Here is a 22,527-nt window from a genome sequence, read left to right as displayed (position 1 = left end):
TTTCCGGCGTCTGCGTCGCCGCCTCAATTCAAACCGGGGAGATGGCGGGTCTTCCTGAAACGGCGGCGCCGGCGCAGGCTCCGGATGCCCGCGCCTCCTCTGATTCCCAGGCCGCGGCACCCGCCTCTCTCCCAGAGGACTTCCGAGTGCGCTGCACCTTGAAGAGGGCCGTGGTGGAAGTGATGGAGCTGTGCGGGCGCTTCGTGCAGGAGCTCGGGGCCGCGCTGCCCGAGGACGTGCGGGAGCTCGCGCTGCGGGACGCGCAGTGGGTACGCACCGGACCGCCCCTTCCCGGCCTCATCCCACTAGGGGGTTTGTTTTTGTTTTGTTTTCCAGACAGGGTTTCTCTGTAGCTTTGGAGTCTGTCCTGGAACTCGCTCTCGTAGACCAGGCTGGCCTCGAACTCACAGAGATCTGCCTGCCTCTGCCTCCCGAGTGTATGGCTTACCTTCTTATATCCTATTGGGTGAGGTCTTCAAGAGAACGGGAAGTAACGGTTTGTTGAGAAGTTTTGACCATGTTGATATACCTCTTAAGTAACGCTGCATAATGTAGTAGCATGTTCTTAAGTGGTTGAAGCTGCAGTGAGTATTTAAAAGACAGTTTGTATTCTTTGAGAGTTTAGCAGAGTAGGAATCTTATGCTATCAAATCTTTTCTCCGTTAGTACTGGGAATTGAATGCAGGGGCTTGCTCATGCTCGTGAAGTGTTGTCCACTGAGCTATATCGTAGCCCTTCCTGTGAGATACTCGTGTAGGATCTGTACTATGACTTATAAATTATTTATGCTTATTTTTAATTATACAAGTGATACAGGAGGCATGCTCATTAAAAATATCTTCAAACAATAGGATTTATTAGGCCCTCTATTAATTCCCCATCTGTCTGAACCCCTTCTGGAAATAACTATTTTGGAGAGCACTTGGCAGAGCCTATACCTTTAGAGTCTCACAGTTCACCACTCCGTGTTCTTGTTTTTTATGTGACGGTGCTGATAAGTTGTTACTGTTAGAGCCAGTGCAATCACTACTGCGTGGGAAGGGTATTTAGCCTTCCCCTAGTAGTTAACGTGGACTTTATCTTTTTCCTCGGTGTTTCGTTATTTCCACTCTGTTCCACAGAGATTCCGTTACCGTCTTGCTAAAGTGTTTGAGTTCAGGGTTTAGACTCACTTGTGCTGACATGGCTGCTGTGGATGCATTGCAGACCTTCGAATCGGCTGTGCAGGAGAATGTCAGCATCAACGGACAAGCCTGGCAGGAAGCCGCCGACCACTGTCTTATGGGTACGTGGCTTGACTCTTCCTCTGCTGTTAACTTCTGAGCTTGTTTTTGCGGCTAACCTTATTTTGGTTGTTTGAATAAGAATGGCCTGCATAGGCTTATGTATTCGAATTCATAGTCACCAGGAAGTGGGACTGTTTGAGAAGGATTAGGAGGGAGTGTGTCCCTGGGAGTGGGCTTTGAGGTTTTAAAAGCCCATGCCAAGCCCAGGGTCTTTCTCTTGCTCTCTGTTTGTGGATCTTTCTCTCTTTCAGCTGCTTCAGTGCCTGTTTGCTTGTCCCCATGCTCCCGGCCATGATGATAATGGGCTAAGCCTCTGAAACTGTAAACAAGCCCCTAATTGAATGCTTCCTTTTATAAGAGTTGCCTTAGTCATGGGGTCTATTCATGGCAAAAGAACAGTGACTAAGACACACTCTCGCTTTAACAAACATTGTTTTGGGCGGAGGTGTGCACATCATGGCACACAGTGGAGGCCGGGGGACAGCTTTCAGGAGTTGTTTTTCTCTTCACCGTGTGGACTTCAGGGATCAAACTAACGTAGATTACTGAAGTCATAGCCCAGAAGAAACCCAGTGGGGCACCTTGATCTGTCCTGTCTGGTATCTGGGGTCCTGACAGGTCCCGTCTGCTCGTCAGGTGCTTCCGCAGTAGGCTGTTGGAAGAGCTGTGGAATTATCCCCCGTTAAAGAAATAGGCCCAGAAAATCCCTGCATTTCCTCATAAATAAGCCAGGTTTATGTTTGTGCAATGCTTAGATGATACTTAGAATGGGCAATGATGAAGTGTTCTTATGTGTAAAGTTAAACTGCGAATACCATGCAAAGAGTGTTACACATTTGTAGATGGCTTCTTAAGACTGTTAGCTTAAGATTGTACCTTTGAGCCGGGCGTTGGTGGTGCACGCCTTTAATCCCAGCACTTGGGAGGCAGAGGCAGGCGGATCTCTGAGAGTTCGAGGCCAGCCTGGTCTACAGAGTGAGTTCCGGGACAGCCTCCAAAGCCACAGAGAAACCCTGTCTCGAAAAACCAAAAAAAAAAAAAAAAGATTGTACCTTTGTTTTTGCGGCAGGGCTTCTCTGGGTAGCCGTGGCTGTCTTGGAACTCTGTAGACCGTGCCTGTCTCAAACTCAGATGCAGCTGCCTCTGCCTCCCAGCTGCTGGGATCAAAGGCATGCGCCACCACTCCTGGCTTAGATGTGATTGTGCCTCACTAATGATGCTGGCGTGGGGAAAGGCGGCAAAGTGCTGATAGGAAGAGAAAGGCAGGGCAGAGTAGGAGGAAACACCAGTGGGAAGGGAGTGATGGGCGAGAAGTGAGGCAGGCGTCCCTGTATCTGCAGAACTCTCCAGGGAAGAGCCACCCTGACCAGAAGCTGAGTGTGCCATCTGCCCCTCTGCGAACAGTACTCAGGGCTGAGCATCCTTTGATGTCACTCACTGCTGAGTGCTCACATTGCCCAGTCACTGGAGCTGATTAAAGGCCTACTAGCAACTCTAGTGACTGTAACGTTTCTTCTCAACAGTAAGAGTGCTTTGCCCAGGAGACCTTCTTGTCTGTTACCTGGGACTATGTTAGTTGTCTTTAAAATTACCAAAACAGATTTTGGGTTTACACATTAAATAGATAAAAACCAACAGCATCCGCTCTGTAAAATATTAACCCAATAATTGCTGATTAGTAGGGAATATATATAAAAAATTAGCTGGGGTTGGGGATATAGCTCAGTGGTAGAGGGCTTAAGGGCCTGGGTTTGGTCCTCAGTTGGAGTGGGGAGGGCATGTGTACTGTCCCATCACACACAATTTTTTTTTTTTCGAGACAGGGTTTCTCTGTATTGTTTTTGGAGGCTGTCTTGGAACTTGCTCTGTAGACCAGACTGGCCTGCCTCGAACTCAGAGATCCGCTTGCCTCTGCCTCCCGAGTGCTGGGATTAAAGGCGTGCGCCACCAACACCCGGCTCACACACAAATTTTAAAAAGAACTTTTGTAAAATGGTGTGCTGTTCTTTGCAAGCCACTGACTGCATTTCAAAAGGACATAATAAAATTTAAAGCTGCCTATTTCACTAAGAGTTCCAAGTGAGACATGTTCCTCTAGTCCTCCAGAGAAGCCCTGAGTGGACTTGGTTTGTTACAGGAGTGACAGGCCATACCTACTACACTTCAGTCTAGGGGTGACGTGCGTGTGCAGACGCTTGCCGAACATTTCAGAAACAGGTGCCAGTCAGACTTCTTCCTGGTAGAGCTTTAGTCAGTGAGATTGGCATAGACTGGCATAGCAGAGCTCAGGGTGCAAGCCATTTAACCCAAGACTTAGGTCTTTAGCATTGTGTTTGTTTTCTCTCCGTACTGGGGATGGAGTGCAGATCCCTTCCAGTGCTAGTTCTTACCACTGAGCTGCCTCCCCAGCCCAGGAGTTTAAAGTTATTTAGATGAGGTCCAGTGCGTCTGTCTGCACTCTCTTCCAGGGTGCTTCATTTCTGCGTCCTGCCCTAGAACTTCTGAGTCCACATTTACACTGGTAACACTCCCCAGGTAATCATTCCTTCTTGCGCCTCAGACCATTGCCTCAAAGTAGAGGAAAGAGCCGATAAAACATCGCCCAAGTCACCATACCTTTCACATCTGGCATTCTTCCCACTGCTCTTGTCACAGGTTGGGTCGGCACAAAATAAAATGAAAGCTTGTCCACAGTATGAGATGTCCTTTATATTTAACTATTGGGGGTAGAGTACTGGACTGTGTTGGGCCCTGCTTTCGCCCCATACATTAGACTTGCTTATGGCACAGGTGCCACAGGACTGGGCCCTGTGAACTGTGAACCCATGCTCTGCAGCTGAACTGTACCTCAGCCCTTTCCCTGTAGCTCACCCACGTGGAGCGCGTCGGTTTGCAAAGACTCCTGTCCTTACCGCTTCCTTCCCCTTGTATTTGGTGCCTTTGTTTGCACCTGGTTTCAAGCTCAGATGTTTCTGTTCAGTCTCCCCTCCCCCTGGTGGGGTTTCCTCGTCTGCGTCCGCTGTCTTTATGCCCTGCTGCTGCATTTGTCAGGTTATAGTCTCCAGGGGTCATGCTGCACTCATCTTTGTAGGTACTCGATAGCATGGGTACAGGAATGAGGGGGCAGGCTTCATTAGTTTGCCATGCTGTTTTCTTTAATTATCTTGTGAATTGAGCATATATGATGTTTCTCTACTAATATGGACCTTTTCTGAAGCAGACTCTGACATCAAAGTTCTTGAAGATGAATTTGATGAGCTCATAGTAGATGTGGCAACAAAACGCAGGCAGTACCCCAGACGGATCCTGGAAAGCGTCATCAAAACCTTGAAAGCGCAGCACGAGACTCTGGTGAGATGCTTAACATTGAAATCCTCACGCGGTATTTACCAAAAAAAAATCAGATTACCTTCCATACAGTGCAGGCTGGCTTTGAACTTCTGATCTTCCAACTTTCATCTCCAGTGCTGGGATTACAGTATGGACTGCCGTGTTGGGTGATGTTTTGCTCTTTTGGCTCTTTGGCCTTTATGAATGGCCTGCCACTTAACCCCCAAAGAAATCACAGTACAGATGGAGTCTTTTTATTACTTACGAATGTCCGGCCTTAGCTTGGCTTCTTGCTATCCAGCTTTTTTTTTTTTTTTTTAAATTAACCTGTGTACCTTTTGCCTCTGGGCTTATCTCTTTCTTCTGAATACTTACTTTCCTTCTCACTCCTTGGCTGGCTGGGTGGCTCAGTGACTGGCCCCTAGCATCCTCCTCTCCTTGTTTCTCCTATTTATCCTCTCTGCCTGCCAGCCCCGCCCATTCTTGCTCCTGCTGTTGGCTGTTCAGCTCTTTATTAGACCATCAGGTGTTTTAGGCAGGCAAAGAATCCCAGCTTCATAGAGTTAAACAAATGCAGCATAAACAAAAGTCACACATCTTTGCATCATTGAACAAATGTTCCACAGCATAAACAAAAGTCACACACCTTAAAATAATATTCTACCACACTGCCACACCGGGTTGGCTCAGCTTTCCAGGTGGGCAGAGCCACATAGGCTTTGTTTTCCGGTAGGTGTCCGTCACCATGCCAGTCACGTGCCTGTCTTCTCAGTTTATTAAGACTGGGACAGATGAAAATGATGCCAGCCCTGGCAGATTAGACCCCCGTCTCCTTCTGGGTGTTGAAATTCGCTGAGGTGGCATTGTCCCTCTCAGTGACTATGCGGGCTTCAGATTGTACAATCCTCTATGCCTTTAGGTTTTTTTTTTGTTTTTGTTTTTGTTTTTTTTTGGTTTTACGAGACAGGGTTTCTCTGTTTTGGAGACTATCAGTCCAGCCTGGCCTCGAACTCACAGAGATCCGCCTGCCTCTGCCTCCCGAGTGCTGGGATTAAAGGCGTGCGCCACCAACGCCCGGCTGCCTTTAGGTTTTTAAATCAGCGTGCTTTAAAATGTGAACCTTCCCGTAGCTCCTCCTTCAGCAGTGTTTCAGGTCATTAAAGGTCTGCAGTTACTCCAAATATTCAAGGTCATATGTTTCGTCTTGCTCACAGCATCCGTCCTTAGAAAGGAAAAATGCCTGATGTGCACGGTGTGCTATGCCTTCCTCCTCCCTCCCCCTCCCCCTCCCCCCTCCCTGACCTCTCTAAAGAAAACCCTGAACTCGTCAGTGAGGCAGAGTGTGGAGAGTGTTAGTTGTCCTCCTTCTCTTTTACACTTTGGCTCTGGTTGTCACTGAGCAGGAGTAGGAAGCATCATCTCCCGTTTCCTTTTGCCTGACTGGGAGAGCCAGCTGTCCTGTGTGCTGCTGCAGGTGTGGACAGTAGTGGGCTGGTGTGTCGTCCAGCCACTTTTGTAACAGACGCCGTGGAAACTGCAGTCCAGGGTTTCAAACATTTGTCCTGAATGAGCTTCCATCACGCTTTGGCCGTTGCCCCTGTATTTTAAACACCACGGTGCCTTCACTTTGTTCTTTCTGATTATAGTTTTCATAGTGCAATTACCTACTGCATGCAGCAGGTGGCAGTACATAAAAGGTATTCAAAGTCAGGCAGTGATGGCCACCCTTTAATCCCAGCACTGGGGGGGAGGAGGAGGAGGAGGCAGGTGGATCTCTGTGAGTTCAAGGCCAGCCTGGTCTACAAAGGGCGTGCCAGGCAACTATACAGAGAATCCTTGTCTCAAAAAACAAACAAAAGGGTATCCAAACCTAAGGACATTTTCCCTACAGAGTTCAGGATCTGAAAAGAGAAAAGCCTTGAAGCTAGCACTGTTGACTGTATAAGCACGCTTGCTGTGGGAGCCGAAAGACATGCTTACTTACCTGAGGCGTCACATGTCTGAGTTAAATGTTGTCGTTTGTGCTGTGTTTAGAAGCAGTATCGCCCTGTTGTGCATCCCCTGGACCTGAAGTGTGACCCTGACCCAGGTAAGTCACTGGAGAATGTGTTGGAAACCAAGCTTCCTTTGTCGTGGCCCCCAGCTGTGTGCAGCCTCTCACAGTCTAGGCCCAGCACTTGTTTTTATGATTCTATAATGCTCTTTGTCATTCCGCGAGTTTTCCCTTTCCAGTATTACATTCACAAATGTTAGATGCTCCTGAGCGCAACTGCTCAGCTGTTGGCTGTCTCTAACAGGAACTCCATTCTCTCTCAGTTTTGCTGTCGGTTTCTTTTGTTTTGGTTTTTTGTTTTCATGATTCAGATTTTATCTTTAATGTGGTCTTCCTGGTTTTGTACAATGCGTGTGATATTTAACTTCTTGAGTTAGTCTAGACAGTTTTAATGAACGCAGTGAAGGCCACAGTTGGGAGTCCAGCATTATGCTCAGATTTTTGCATATTTCCAGGTTCCAATCCCAGCTGTCTCTTACCAAGCCTGCACACCCCCCCCGGTCTTTGCTGTCGTGCGGACACGGTGTTCTTTCTGCATTTGGAGGAGACATACTGTGGTTCTGTTCCCTTAATGTCTCCTGTAAACTTGTGACTGCTCCAGTGAAGCCGTCTGACTTTATCCCGTCCTTTGAACCCCGTGAGCAAGAATTGGGCCTTTGTGCCCCCCCGCATTGAGTGACGACACCCCCACTCCCGGTTTTCTGTGTTTAATGTCAGTGTTAGTTTTTCTGGTTAAATAAAAGGTAAATTTCACCTGTTAACCTGTTAGGACTTTTTTCTTGTCCTGCTGAGAATGGGACCTGGGCCCCTGTCCCTGCTAGACAAATGCTCACCACTGAGCTACAGCCTCAGCTGGCTTTGTTTGTTTTTGTTTTTTGAGGCAGGGGTCCTATTATATAGCCCAGGCAATCCCTGAACTCATGATCCTCCTGCCTCTACCTCCTGAGTGCTGGAATCCTAGGTGTAAGCCACCATGTCTGGCTCAGTAGCTTCTTTTTTGTACTTGGTTATTAGTTAAATTTATCAAATTTTCAAAATTCTGAAATAGCTATTATTTTTAATTTTTTGCCTGCCTTCTGGGTTTGCTTCTTGCTAGTACTTCCTTGGGCAGCTCAGGTAAAGATTGTCAAGAGTCAGCTCTGAGTTTCTATTTCACCTTTGCTTTTAAATTTTATTTGCTTTCATCATGTTGAATATATTGAACCCATTATCAATTTTTAGGAAAGTTTTTAACAAACACACATTTTTAAACCACATATATGTGGGTAGGCATGTACGCATGAATACAGGTGCCAGAGAGGCCAGAGGCATTGGGTTCCCCAGAAGCTATAGTTACAAGTGGCGGTGAGCTGCCCAGTGTAGGTGCTGGGGATTGAACTCAGGTCCTCTGCAAGTGCAGTTTGAGCTCCTACCTGCTGAGCCCTCATTGCAGCTCCTCCCCTTGTTGGTTTTGCTGGGATGCAGCTGTGTGTGCGCGCTCTGCCTGGCCTGGTGCTGCATGCCTGTAATGCTTGCCTGGGGTGCTCTAACTTTCTCTCCGTCCCAGGCTGTGCCAGGTGTGTACCGGGCTGGTGCCGTTCACTCTTGGTGTATAAAGTTACCTGTGTGACCTCTCCCTTCACAAGGTCATCTCACTCAAGAGGATGCCCGTGTTAACCTGCATCAGAGTCCTTTAAACCCTGGTCAGACCTGCCACTCACTGGTATCCTGCCATTCCTGTACCTGAACGGGGAGCTCCCTGGTTCAGTCAGGAGTCCGTCCCGTCCCGTCCCGTCCCGTCCCGTCCCATCCCCCTCCCCCCCTCCCCCGTCCCTGCCTCGCCGGCACTGGGAGCCGTTGGTGTTGTCAGCAGGAATGCTGGTTTCCATCCTCACGGACTTACAGCGTCGCTGGCATCAGTTGCCTCTTTAGGAACCGAGACAAGCCGGTTGCCCTCTGAGCACGCTTGCTTGTTCGTGCTCAGGAAATACACTGGAAGTACATGGGAAGCCCTCTGCTGGGGCATTTCTGCTGAATTTGCAGGCTTTGGGGGTTCATGTTCCCTTGTTTAGTCAGGCATTGACCCGGAAGCAAAACCGGGCTTATTACTCAATCTTTCGTTTCCACTTTTTCATTTCCCTCTGCTTTAGAAAGCAGGCAGCCAGGGGAGGCTGTGTTCTCAGAGGCTGTGCACTTCCACATTTCGTAAGGGCAAACTTTTTCCCCAGGTATTTACTGATAGTTACCAATGAGACACAGTTCTTGTTTGTCAGAGCACCCCAGTCTGTACCAGTGTAAAAGCCCCTGGAATGCAAAGGTTCTTTCCCATTACCCTGCATTAAACACGTAGTGATGGCAGACATGTCTCAAGTTCTCCTACAGCCATCACGTGCGTCCTAAGCTGGCCCTGCAAGCAGAGCCTGCAGGCGATGCTGTCTGCCTTCGGCACTGCTGAGCAGTCTGCGGGAGCACTCGCGAGGACTCCACTTCAGGGTTCACATTTGTGTCTGGGATGCGAACTTTTAAAGAGGGAAAGAGATAGCTTGTTTTGGAGGTAAATATGAGTGACCATGGCCGGAGGATACAGATTTTGGTTACTGCAAATTTCATGTTGTAGTATGGTAACAGTTTTGTGGAGTTTTACAAAACAATAGAGAAAATCATAAATGAGATCTTTTTAATCACTGGTGGAGGTGTCGGGCAGGTGGTTACAGAGGGACCTACGGTGCTATCTGCGGGGGGCTCAGCTTTCTGGTTACACCGGTCTGTGTATATCCTCAAGGATGTGTGTAACGGTCACAGAGATGTTGGGTCACTTACAGAGGAGGTCACGTGGTGCAGCTGGGATAATGCGCTCTGGACTGGAAACATTGCATCCTTTCCCGGTTGCACTGAGTAAGCTAGTCAGCCGTGGAAGACTCCCAGTGAGGTGTGCTTCTTTTAGGAACTTTTGCTGGCACTGGTAAGAATGGTACACATTGTCATCATGAGGATGTTCTTGTGGAGCCTGTGGAGGAGGAGGCACAAAGAACGATTCTAGAGGAAGCTCACACAGCTTCTTAACATGGACTGTGTCAGCCATCAGCACTGGAGACTTCCTGAGGCAGAACTCGTGTGTCAGGAGTGTTTCTGTGTTCTGCTCAGTTATAAACCATGAAAGATTGACTTAGATCATTGTGAGCAAGGGACATGTCTTTAACTTTCTAAAATTTGTATTTATTGTGTGTGTGCGCACATGTGCATGCTGTAGCATGTGCATGGAGGTCAGAGTCCGTTCTCTCCTACCACATGGGTTCCGGGAATCAAACCCAGATTGTCAGGCTTGGCAGCAAGTGCCTTTTCCTGATGAGCCATCTTGTCAGCCCAGAAAATAGTTTTTATGTCTGTACAGTGTATCCACATGCTTTATGAGTTTTGTTTGTGTTTAGTACAGAATGGTCTGGAATGTGTGGTCCTCTTGCTGTTGCTTTCTGGGTGCTGAGATCATAGGTTCTGTCTCCTTCCTGACTGTTAGAGGTCATTTTGAGAGACCTCCTCTACCTCCCAAGTGCTGGATTAAAGGCGAACACCACCACACACTGCAGATACCTTTTAAATGCAAAGGATTCAATTTACTTAATTAAAAAAGAAGAGGTACTGTAAATTCGTAGTTACACATTTAATTTTAGAGTGGTCAGGAAACTTTCATTATCCTGGGGCTGAGTTTTTCAGAACCATTTGTGAATTTACATCTTTAGGAAGACAGAGTGATATTTTAGTGTTACACTGGATTCCAAAAGGTGTGAGTTCTAAATCTGTCCAGTTGCAGTTCCCTTTCTTGGGTTGTTTGTAAAGGTGGCCATGGGCCTGCTCTGAAATGGCCTTCGAATGACAGGATGTGTGGCGGCTGCAGCGGACAGACGGCTTCAGGGTGTGTCTTCCTTCCGGGGGGCTTTGCATTCAGAGACCAGTTCCCTGGAAGACTCATTGCACTTATCAGAGTCACTTTTAGTTTTGTTTTGTTTTGTTTTGGTTTTTTGAGACAGGGTCTCTCTATGTAGTCCCAGCTGTCCTGGAACTAGCTCTGTAGACCAGCTGATCTTGAACTCACAGGGATCCACCTGCCCCTGTGTCCTAGGGGCTGCCCACTAGCTTCACTTTTCTTTCTCGCTCCTGTAGAGAAGCCTCAGTCTGGGGTTGGGTCCTTAGACTGAGCCCTGTGGTGCACATGTCCTTCAGGGTGAGCTTTGACACCGCAGCCTCGCTTCTCTCTGGCCGTGGGTCATGTTTCCAGTTCCTGTTTCCTCCTGCTTCTGATAAATTCCTTTATTTGGGTAGAGAGTATCCTGTCCACCTGCCTCCAGCCCTGTACTCCTCAGTCCGTTTGGGACCAGATGTCTGTTTAAGGCAAGCTATCCCTAATATAGTCCCCCATGAGAGCTGATGTCTCCCTCTTTAGTTAAGGAAGTGCCTGACATCATGGCTGTGCTGTCCTAGCTTTTGGGTACATATTCTCAGGTACTGTGATCACCATTAAAGATCCCATGCTCAGAGAACAGTCCTCCTCCCAGGAGACGTTAGACTTCTCATTGGTGTGCATACTGCCCTCTAGTGGCCCTTCGGGGAAAAGTTGGGATAGTGTCATTTGTAAAAGGGATTTGTAGTCATGACAGAAATACTAAATGTCTATGTGTCTAGCCCAATTTTAGAATACCCCATCACTCACTTGGGTGTGATAATCTGTAAGTATGCAAGCCTAGAGCCTAGCTCCATTTTACACACAGGCCCACATCACTCTCGGGCTTATATGTTTTCATTGTTTGTGCAACATGAAAAACAGGCATTGTTTAGCAATAGGAAGATAAAGAACAAAAAAGGTGGTATGAGGTAGTTTAGGAATTGTTTGTGGTGGTCACTGATAGAATGAATTTAATCTGTAAGAAACCTAGAGAAAACATCACAGGTCAAGGACTGTAGCTGCTGCTGCTAGTAAAAGCTGCAGCAACAATAAAGACTGACTTCTTTGTTCACACATCGATTCATTGTTGCATGTGTGTTTGCTGTGTCATAACACGTACAACTCGATGACGTTATGCTTGTGTACATGTGTATGCAACTACCACCATCTAGCTATGAGTGTCTGATGACCAGAAACATGCTAAACATTTTAAACCATTTTCAAATGTGTGCATTATGTTTTTATCTATACAGTGAATACAATAGAATATTCCAAAATCCTGGGATCATAAGAAAAATAGTGTTTCTTCATGTCAACTATTGGAACCTGTTTCTTTAAATTTAGTATTTTTTTTTATCTGGGAGAAAATTAAGTGAGCAGTAAGATGTATCAGACATACCCCAGAGACCTGAAAACCTCCTAATATGCTTGCCTGGTAACCAAGCATTTAACACATTGGTCTTTGGGGAACATTCTAGATTTCCTGGAATGTTCTAGACTTATGACTAAATGTGTTGATTTGAGAACACACTGCTCTCATATAAGATTGGTTATCTGTTATTATTTAATAAATTATCTCAAAATTTAACAGCCAAAACAATAAACAAATGCTCTATCCCTTATGATTCCTGAGGTCATTAGCCTGATAGAAGGGACTTTAGTTCCTCCCAGCATGAGCCTCTAAGCTTCTTCAAGTTGCTTCTTCTGATGTCGTGAGAGAGCCTACCCACGGCAGAGGCTGTCCTAAGCCCCTGGTCTTGGAAGTGACTTGCACTTAGACCTGTAGGTCACTAGTCCTGCAGAGGGAAAGAGCTGCAGGCAGGCTTGCGCGCATTGGAGCGGGGCTCCTCTGGACTGTTGTGACAGGGCTGATGCGCACAGGATGCCAATGCTTTCCGCTGTATTAGGTTCTCTAAAGGGACAGCCGGTGAAATGAGTTTGAGAGAGAGACAGAGAGTGTCACTAGAGTGGCCTACGGGCTACCGTCTGGGTGGTTCACCTATGGCTGTCTCCCAGTGCAAAGGCCAAGGTAGCTGCTGAGTCAATTTCCAGTCTGGAGCTGCAGTCCCAGGGAGTTCCTGTGGAGCTGTTAGTCTTGAGTCTACACTGAAATCCTAGAGACAGGTGTGGAATGCCTCAACAGCCTTGCCTCAGTTCTGGGGCTGAACTGCTTACCAACCCCTTTGCAAGCACTTGGCCTACTTATCTCACTGGCCTGTGTTTTGCTTTTTATAAAATTCAGAATCATTTAAAAATAAAGTCTTAGCCTGTGCTTGTCTTAAAACTTGATGATGTACAGAGGTGTCAGCTGCAAGAATGTTTATAGATGTCGGGTGCTCTTGGGTGCAGCGGGGACTGCTCAGCATCGGGCCTCTGTGCACACCTTTGCATTGTACTCTACTGCTCTCCTGGTCCTGTCACTCATCCTGATAAATAGGAGAGGACATGGTCTTTAGTAGATTACACAGTACTGTGAGAAGATTAGACTAAGGTCAGTGGTCCTAACAGATTTCTGTTTGAATTGCATTAAACGTCTTTATGGTTGGCTACTTAGATAAAGAACCTGAAATACTGTTTGGTTTCTTGCAGCTTCGCATGTGGAAAGTCTGAAATGCCGCGGGGACGCCGTAGCTAAGAAAATCAGTGATGCCATGAAGGTAAAGCCGTGCTAGGTGTGTGGGGTGGGAGAAGACTGGTGCGTGGTGTCGGGGCCGCCAGGCGTGCTTGGGGCTGCAGGAGGACGCTTGGGAGTGTGTCAAGCAACAGTCACACCCAGAGTTCCATCTATCAGGCGCCTGCTGTGTGCACATAGTCTGCCTTTCCATTTATCAGGCCCCTACTGTGTGCCAGAGTCTGCCTTTCCATCTATCAGGCGCCTGCTGTGTGCGCATAGTCCTCTGGCAGATACTCACTGTAGCTGTGTCCATCCTGGCGTCTCTGGTGAGGTCACCCTGAGTGGTGGCCGCTGTCCGCTTTACACTTGCTGTCGTGTGTAATCTCACACTAACCCTAGAGGACAGATGTTCTAACCCGACTTACAGATGGGGAAACCGAGCCACCAAGGGTACCTGGGTTCAGAACTTGTTTGTTGCTATTTCTGCTTTTGTGCTGGGCTTGGACCCAGGGCTGGTGTACGCTTATCACACACTGTACCTTGAACTGTGTCCTAGCCATGGAATTTTGCTTGTTTTGTTTGTTTGTGTTCAAGACAGGGTTTCTCTGTGTAGTCCTGGCTGTCCTGGAACTTGCTCTGTAGACCAGGCTGGCCTCAAGCTCGCTGAGATCCGCCTGCCTCTGCCTCCTAAGTGCTGGACTTAAAGGTGTGCGCCGCCACCACCATCATAACATGGTTTCTATTGGTACATTTATTTTATCTGACATAAAAATAAATTCCTGGTACATGGAGATTATTTTTAAACTCCTTCAGAGCCTCCCTAGCTCTCATGTCCTTTGTCTGTGGAGTTATTTTTTGTTTTGTATGGGTTCCATGTTTTTTTGATAATTGGTCATCTATTGCTTTTATCCTATTCTTGCTCCAGAGTTGGTGGGCCAGGTATTCAGCTTGCTTCATTTTTGTAAACAAAGCTTTACTGGGACACAGCTAGAACCATTCATTTACTTCCTGTCATTTGTGTTCCAATAGTGGAGTTGAGTTCCTTTGTTTTGGAGACAGAGCCTCACTGTGTTCCATAGGCTGCCTTCAAACTAACTTGAGTCTCCCAAGTGCAGGGATTACATTTGTGTACCATCCACCATGGCTGGTCACGGTAGAGAGCTCCAGAATCTAAAATGCTCGCTTTTCTTCACTACAGTCAGAAGGTACCTATCCCTACTCTTGATGGTCAAGATCCCTAAAGTGTGCTCTTCAAAGGGGACTTCAGGCTGTGAATTCTTAGCTCTGAGAGTCTCTTACCCCTGCCTGATTTAGTATCACTAACAGTTACTGTAGGAATGTCTTTTAGTCTTAGCTTTAAGTTTAATTCCTCTGTTTAAATTGGCATTTTAAAACTTAAAGTCAAATATCCGTGGCACCAAGACTTGACTTAAAGAATTACAATGCAGCATGTCCATGACTGTGTGTAGTGCGCCTGTGCATTCTGTGTCCATGTCTGTGTCTGTCTGTGCATCGTGCGTTCACCTTTCAACCTGAGCTTTTTCCTTCCCAAGGCTTTGCCTGTGTTAATTGAACAAGGAGACGGCTTTTCCCAGGTCTTAAAGATGCAGCCTGTCATCCAACTGCAGAGAATCAACCAGGAAGTCTTTTCCAGCTATTACAGGAGAGCGGACACCAAGGCCAGCAAGTCTGTAACACAAGTGGAAACCACACCAACAGAGACCGCAGCCAGGAGCACCTCGAACATAGTGCTAAAGAGAAAGCCCGCCCCAGACTGCTCCCAGAGACAGCGCTACCCGCTGCGGCCAAAGAGAATTAATCTCGATACATAAACTGTTGTTGGGGAATTGAAAGTTAGTTCTCTCAGCACCCAGGTCACTGTCTGCTGCTGGGAGACTTCACTTAAGGTCACCGTGGCTCTGGACAGGTACAGTGCACTGTTCTGCTTGTCCTGGCCTACGGTGGCATTCTCTGCTTCCCTTGGTCTCCCTCTGCGGTGGGTAAAAGCCTTTTGAGCGTTGCACAGAGCTGTCTGTGTCCTCAGATGGCCAGCAGTCCCTGTCGCCTTGCAGCTGTCAAGGTGTCCAGGGTGCTCTGAGGGGTTCTTGACGGCAGCTTTCTCCACACGTGAAGCCCTGAGGTGGTTCTTGGGTGGCGCTGGCTCTGCTCCGCACAGCAGCTGGGCATTGCTAGTGTAGTTCATCAGATGGACGCACAGACAACGGGCCTGCCCTTGGCTTTGTCCCACGGCACTTCATTACAGGGTTAGGGTTCGTTTTGTAAGAGGAAGAGCAGGGAATGCTGTTAAAAAGAAAACCTGAGGCCAGAGCCTCTGTTTCTTGCCTATGCTTCCATTCCAGGGTCCCTGAACATTTACTAATGGCCTGGAAGATCTGTATTGCTCTTGCTTGGTAAACATCTAGCTTTTCTCCTTTGTCTGGTTTTCTCCTTTGGAAAAGCCTTAGGTGAGGCCACTTCATGGAACTTCTAGATTCTGTTTCAGTGTTAAAATTTGAGATCAGTATATTCATACAGAGCACTGTTTTGTATTTTAAGATAATATGTAAAGACTAAATTCTTGACATGTGCTTTTTCCAGCTAACAAGGCACTCTTGGTGCCAACTTTAGTAGGACAGCAGGTCTTTGGCTCTCTGCATTTCCAGTGAACTGACCTTTGCCTTAGTCACTTTGCGACTTGAGAAGGTGGCTGCTGTCCTGTGCGCTCATGGCCTTCCCGTCCTGCGATTGCTTTCTCTGCGGAAGCAGGCATGGCTAGGCCAGACATGGGGCGACGAGGCAGTGGCGTGGGTTTCCACTGTCAAGTGCTGTGTGGCAAGATGGGAGAACCAGCCTGGAGGGTCTCACTCATGGCTCTGCTGGGCTTGAAAGTCACTTTCCACACCCAGTGTCTGGATGGTGCCAAGGGGAGTCTCGCCTGAGTGGGATTTACTTAACACTGGCCTTTGAGAGTCGTTCAGTCCCCAGTGCAGAAGCTGGGGTTACTTCCCCGGGGGACCTTTGGTGAAGGTGAAGATGTGCTTGAGGGGTGTGTGTGTGTGTGTGTGTGTGTGTGTGTGTGTGTGTGTGTGTGTGTGTGTGTGTGTGTGGAGGGCACTGCTGTCATCTAGCGAATTCCCCGGGGGACCTTTGGTGAAGGTGAAGATGTGCTTGAGGTGTGTGTGTGTGTGTGTGTGTGTGTGTGTGTGTGTGTGTGTGTGTGTGTGTGTGTGTGTGTGTGTGAGGGCACTGCTGTCATCTAGCGAATAGAGGCCGCACATGCCCTGGGAGGCTGACACACCTGGTCTGCCCCAAGACCAGTGATTCTGAGGCAGAAAAGCCTGTTGAGCGGAGCGGGGCCTGATGGCACAAGGTGGGGTGACCCTTGAGCCCCCAGCCACTCTGGGAGGCGCTGTTTGTGCTGGCTGCACTTAACTCTTGTCAAAATACCCCACTGTCAGTCTTCATAAGACAACGTGCAACTGATCTAAAACTGTAGAGTGTGTGAAAAGGGCCCCCAAATAAAAAATGAAGTGTTAATTCTAATTGCATTTTTATTGAGTTTAAAGGGATGCAGATTGTGGAAGTTAAATGTCATATCTTGGATTTGCTCTTAAGTATTTAAGCAAAGAGAAGGGACAGACTAATAGGTTAAGCAAGTGTATAAGAAGTGTTGAACCTCTGTGAAATAACATTTACTTTGGGCCTAGAAATTGTGTATATATGTATATATGTATGTATGTAGTTTGTTTTTTATGAACAGCCAGACGGATGAGGCTTGAAATTGTGAGAAGCTAGCTGTGCCCTGCAGGCACAGCGGTGTAGAATACCAGAGCTGAGTAGGCTGTCACAGGGGAGTTATGACTTCTTAGGCCATGGGCTAGCAAGATGAGAGTATGGAAGCAAAAAAGACAGCCGAAGGGAGAGCTGAGGATTTTCTCTCTCTACTGGGAAAGGGAGACTGAACTGGAGAGGGCCTTAAAATTCTCTGTGAGGGCTGGAGAGATGGTGCGTGCCAACCATGCCCAGCCACAAAACATTTTTTGCGATCAGTGGCTGTGTTGGCTTTTAGTGCGTATAGTCAAGCCACTGAGCGCTTCAGTTGAAGTGGAGTAAGCAATGCATGCCTCAGAACACAGAAGCAGAAACGTGACCAGAACACCGCCAAGTGCTGTGGTGGGAATGTGGGGTTGCCGGGTCCCAGCATGATAGGCTGAGAGATGGCGGGACTTTCGGGAGGTCATGAGGCCACGGGGGTCCACTTCATCCAGGGGTGAGGATAGTTCTTGGAGGAGCAGGCTGTGTGACTTCCCAGCTCCCTCTCTTGGCGGGGCGGGGCGGGGCCTCTGTACAAACCCCCTGCTCATCTGCCCTTCTAGGATAAGCGTGGGCGTGGCTCTCCCCAGAAGCTGGCTGGCGCCCCTCCGTGCGCTTGGGCTTCCACACCGTGAGCCAGATTTCCTCTTTGGACTGGATGGCGGGATTGTGGGTATATGAATGCAGGTTTAGGTAACTGTTCATATGTATTTACATGCGATGACCCAGCAGGGAAATAAAAGTTAGATGGATAAGGAGGCAGGCTTCATGGCACATGCCTATAGTCCAAGCACCTGGAGGCCAAAGCAGGATTGAGAGTTTCCGGCCAACATAGGTGACCTGGCAATACCCTGTGCGTGTCATCCCCCCCCCCCCCCCCAAAACAATAGGTAAGACTAATGTGACAAAGTGTTAACTTAAGTCTAGATGAACTTCTTTCTACGTTGGAAAGTTTATAACGAAAGTTTGAGTTAAGTAGTCATTTTCATGTGCGTTCCTTTACTCCACACATACTCAGTGACCCCACAGTAGTTCTGGGGGATGGGTGGAGATCTCCACCTGTGCAAACAACTTCTGCCTGTCCAGTGTGCCCCTGAGAGCCCCACGGGGGCAGTAGACTCTGAGGGAAAGAGGAAGACAGAGTCCCCTGCACTTTGACCTCCTGAGGGAACGTGGGAGTGAAACTCACACTTTGGCAATTTCTGTGGAATCAAATGTTTGCAAGAAATGGCCTCATCTGTTTCTAGAAACTGCAGTGAAGCATTAAGAAATTCATAAACAAACGCAGCCCCCCCCGGCCTCGGGTGACGGGCTCTGTGTTCCCAGACCAACCCCAGCTCCCCAGGCATGCCCTCCTTGAGACACCAGCGGCTTCAAGCTGGAGGCCTGTGCTGGGGTCTGCGATAGAGTGGAACGGGCTTGTCAAGGTAAGGCAACAGGGACCGTGACCAGCTTCACCTGGCGTCATCTGAAAGTGGCTCCACCCATAGGTCTCCCCTGGTGCTGTGTGTGACCACCTAACACAGCAGCCCTGTATCCGAGTCCTCACAAAACACCGATGTCCTAATGAACTTCCCCTTCTCTGTCATGCCTCCCTGACATCTGCTTTAAATGGTATAGCCACTGGGTCACCTGTTTGTTCAAAATAAAATGTGGTTCAAAGAATGAGAGACTCTAGGCGGGGTGGGGGGGGGGGTGTCATTGACAGCAGGAACCAGGCTGGGGATGTGGCTCAGTGGTACAGGGCTTCCTGGAGGTTTTAAGGGCTTAGGAGGGGCTGTCATCCCCTAACTTAGTGCTGGTCAGTATGAACAAAGACAGAGGCTGATAAGCCCATGCATGACTCTGAAGTAAACATGTTTTGGACCAGTCTACGGCAGGGGCAGCCCACGGATGGGGCAAAAGCCCACCAGGCCTTTGATCAGGAGTGTGAAGAAGGGGCCAGAAATTTGCCATCTTTAGTTGGATTGGTGGTCCCTCTTTCTGTCTAACTCCTGTCAGGGATCTGTGTAGTCCCTCACCTGGAAACTCCAATTTTGTGGTGCTAGGGATCAAAGCCAAGGTCTTGGGGGCATGGAGAGAGAGCATGCCCCTGAGCTTATGTCCAGTCTGTGTTGTCAGTGCATTCGCTGAAGGGGATGGCAAGGTGCCAGTAGTTCCCACACGTGCTAAGCTCTCCTCTCTTCCTCACAGGCTCCTGAGGTGGGGGTAGTGTTTCCCCCACTGTCATGGAGAAGACATGGAGCTTAGAGGGGCTAAGCCCCTTACTGCAGGCCCAGCGGGGCCTGGCTCCAGCCTGAGGCTCAGCCAATAGTCTGGCCTCAGATGTCCTCAGCATTACGTCACAGCCTCTTGTCTGTTTTGTCTTGTTTTCAGCAACACAAACCAACACATGGTGACAAGGACCATTTCTAAATATCCTGGGATTCAGGCACGGCTAATAAAAAGCAGTAGGGGCATCTGTGAAAGGAAACAGTTGTTTAAAACAGGTCAAATGCGTGTTTTGCTGTTTGTGGTCAGGGTTATACCAGCCGCCAAAGCCAGGATGGCTTAGGTTTAACAGGATGTGAACAGTTCTCACTACCCAGACGCCAGTTACGAGAAGCTCTGAATCACCGAACTGATTCCAGACAAGTGGGCCGTCACACTTTACGAACAGCCTCACTTTAATCCATTATCCTTTCTCTTCCGAGAAACTGAATTATTAGCTATCATTTTAGTGGATTGTTGTACCAGTCTTCCAAGTGTTTATGCTTTGAGACCGTTACGCTGACTTATGCCCATTTTCTGGGTTAAGCCTGCTCCCTCCCAACCCTGCCAGAGGCAGTCTTGGGAACTGTGAAGGCTGCCACAGGCCCTGGGGAAGATTCAGTGTGAGCGCTGTGCCCCACCTGCACAGAGCAGACTTATCTCTACCCGCCCCTGGTGACCTTCCACTGACTCCTCACTTCAAGTCTTTTTATTATTTAAAGGATTTATTTATTATGTATACAGCGTTCTACATGTATCCCTGCAGGCCAGAAGAGGGCACCAGGTCTCATTACAGATGGTTGTGCGGTACCATGTGGTTGCTGGGAATTGAACTCAGGACCTCTGGAAGAGCAGCCAGTGCTCTTAACCTCTGAGCCATCTCTCCAGCCCCTCAAGTCTATTTGTAAAATTATATTTTTACTTGTTTTTCCCACATGTATATATGTGCAGCATGTGTGTGCGGTGTCCACAGAGGCCAGAAGAGAGGGTCGCAGCCCCTGGAACTGGAGTTACAGGGGGCTACAAGCCTCCACATGGGTGCTGGGAACTGAACCCAGGTCTTACGCAATGGCTGCTTACCACGGAGCCATTTCTCCAGCCCCACTCCATTCTGTTAATAAAAGATCAGGTCACAGGCCACCCCAGACTCAAAATTGGGCCAGGTGGGTGTTTTTTGTTTTTTTTGTTTTTTCTTCCTTCCTTTTTACTCTTTGGGGGCCTGCCACCCAGCTCCCAAATAAATACAAGGAGACTTATTCTTACTTATGAATGCCTGGCCTTAGTTTGACTTGTTTCTAGCCAACCTTTGTAACTTAAATTATCCTGTATCTCTTTAACTATGTTTTGCCTCTGGGCTTTTTAACTTTCTTTATATGTCTTTCCTTCTTACTCTGTGGCCAGCTGCGTGGCTGCGTGGCTGCGTGGCTGGTCCCTGGCACCCCCCTCTTCTTTTCCTCGCTCCTCATACTCTTCCCTAGATTTCTCCTATTTATTCTCTCTTCCTGCCAGCCCTGCGTACCCTTTCTCCTGCCGAGCTATTGGCACTTCAAGTCTTTATTAGACCAATCAGGTGTCTTAGACAGGCAAGTAGCACAGCTTTACAGAGTTAAACGAACGCAATACATCTTTGCATCATTAAGCAAATGTTCCACAGCATAAGCCAATGTAACAAACACATCTTAAACTAATACATCACAGCAGGCAGGGAAACACAAAGACACGGACACTGAAGAGCGGCTCACTGTGGCCACCAGACTCATGGTCCTCTACAGCAGCCTCGGAAACTTACACCTGGAGACTAGGACCAGGGAGAGCGCTCAGTGGTTACAGCACTGACTGTTCTTTCAGAGGACCTGGGCTCAATTCTCAGCACCTATATGGTGGGCCACAACTGTCTGAAACTCTAGTTCCAGGGGACCCAACACCCTCTTGTGGCCCCTGCAGGCACCAGGCATGCATGTGGTACACATATATACATGCAGGCAAAACACCTGTGTGCATAAAGTAACATTTGAAGAAGCCAACTTAACCCCTGCAATCCCTTCATTCGGTTGCATGGCTTCCAGCACCTAAGGCAAGGAGGTCAGAAATCTGAGGCCAGGCTATGCTACCTAGAGAGACTGCGTCTCAAAGTAACAAACCACACACAAAGCCCTCACAATCTCACTAGGAGTCCATCTCCCACACTTAACACACGACTCCGCCTGTGGAATGATGGGTGATCCTCGGGCAGACACCTGCTGAATGACCAGTCCTTGCACAGACACCTGCTGAATGAACGCTAGCGAGCCACATGCTGAAACGCGGCGTGTATAAGCATCGGTCTCCTGGAAATGCAGTTCAGGCTTGAGGAGCAAAGCATCTGCAGCTACCTGTGAAGTTGTGACTGCAGCCTTGCTGGTCTATGTTGGGGTCACCCCGGCCGTCATCTATGATTAGGGCACTTTTGTAATCCATCTGAGACATAAGGAGCTAACAGGTCAACTGCAGAATTTATATCTGTGGAAACAACAAAGGGAAGCTCTAGGAGGGGCTGGTCACATACAGGGCCTAGAAGGTTCCCTACTGAGCTTGGTCAGGGAGGACTTCCTTCCTAGGAGCTGTGGTTTCAAGGTCCTCTTGAATAATGGGGGAACACGACACTCCCTGTGGGTATTTGGAAAGGAGGTGTGAGCTAGATAGTGTAACGCTAGGCTGTAAAAATCCAGAGACCAGAGAGCCAGGCATAGGAGATGATGAGCGAACCCCTTTCCACAAGAATGGAAGGCCACTTCAGGCAAACATTTGCAAGACGGGGCCAGGCACTTCCTCTGCAAGTGTTTTGCAGCATGGAGTACCCCAGCAAAGGCTGGGCTCCCAGCAGGTGAGGGCCCATCCTCCCTGTCAGCACTGCCGGGGTCCTGTACACTCAGCCTCCCAGCTACTCCAGCCGCGTTCAGTTTGAGGCCCGGAGTGGCCGAGGCTGTATCTCTGGGCTCCTCTGGTACCCAGTGGCTTGCATTTAGAAATGGCTTGCAAAGAAATGAGGAAGCAGAAGGGAGCAAGTGAGCTTCAGTTTCCTGGAGCTTCCAAGCTACCCCCTGAGAAGCCTGAGCTTCTTTGTGGTGGGGGTGGGTGGGGTTAAATCAGGCATCCCAGGCTGGCCTGGGACTCCCTGTGTAGCTGAGAATGGCCCTGAGGTCCTGGTCGTGATGGCAGGCAGGGCTGTACCACAGCTGGCTTACGTTGTGCTGGGGACTGAACCTAGGGAGGACAGCGTGTCAGC

General features: G+C 48.5%; 1 protein-coding gene across 2 annotated transcripts; it reads left to right on the top strand.

Moving 5' to 3' along the window:
• The first annotated feature begins 41 nt into the window (after window positions 1-41).
• Window positions 42-16,736, top strand: Nsl1 (NSL1 component of MIS12 kinetochore complex). Of its 2 annotated transcripts, none has more exons than XM_005082879.4 (6): window positions 42-269; window positions 1,207-1,285; window positions 4,507-4,637; window positions 6,651-6,705; window positions 13,175-13,242; window positions 14,753-16,736. In XM_005082879.4, the coding sequence occupies exons 1-6, from the start codon at window positions 42-44 to the stop codon at window positions 15,029-15,031; spliced, it is 840 nt and encodes a 279-aa protein (XP_005082936.1). In that variant the 3' UTR covers window positions 15,032-16,736. The 2 variants fall into 2 exon arrangements, with proteins under 2 accessions (XP_005082936.1, XP_012978071.1); XM_013122617.3 differs by having other exon boundaries at window positions 4,504-4,637.
• Window positions 16,737-22,527: the final 5,791 nt, after the last annotated feature.

The sequence above is a fragment of the Mesocricetus auratus genome, unplaced genomic scaffold (assembly GCF_017639785.1).
Source record: "Mesocricetus auratus isolate SY011 unplaced genomic scaffold, BCM_Maur_2.0 Super-Scaffold_100676, whole genome shotgun sequence".
Classification (NCBI taxonomy): domain Eukaryota; kingdom Metazoa; phylum Chordata; class Mammalia; order Rodentia; family Cricetidae; genus Mesocricetus; species Mesocricetus auratus.
This window is presented reverse-complemented; position numbering and strand designations above follow the sequence as displayed.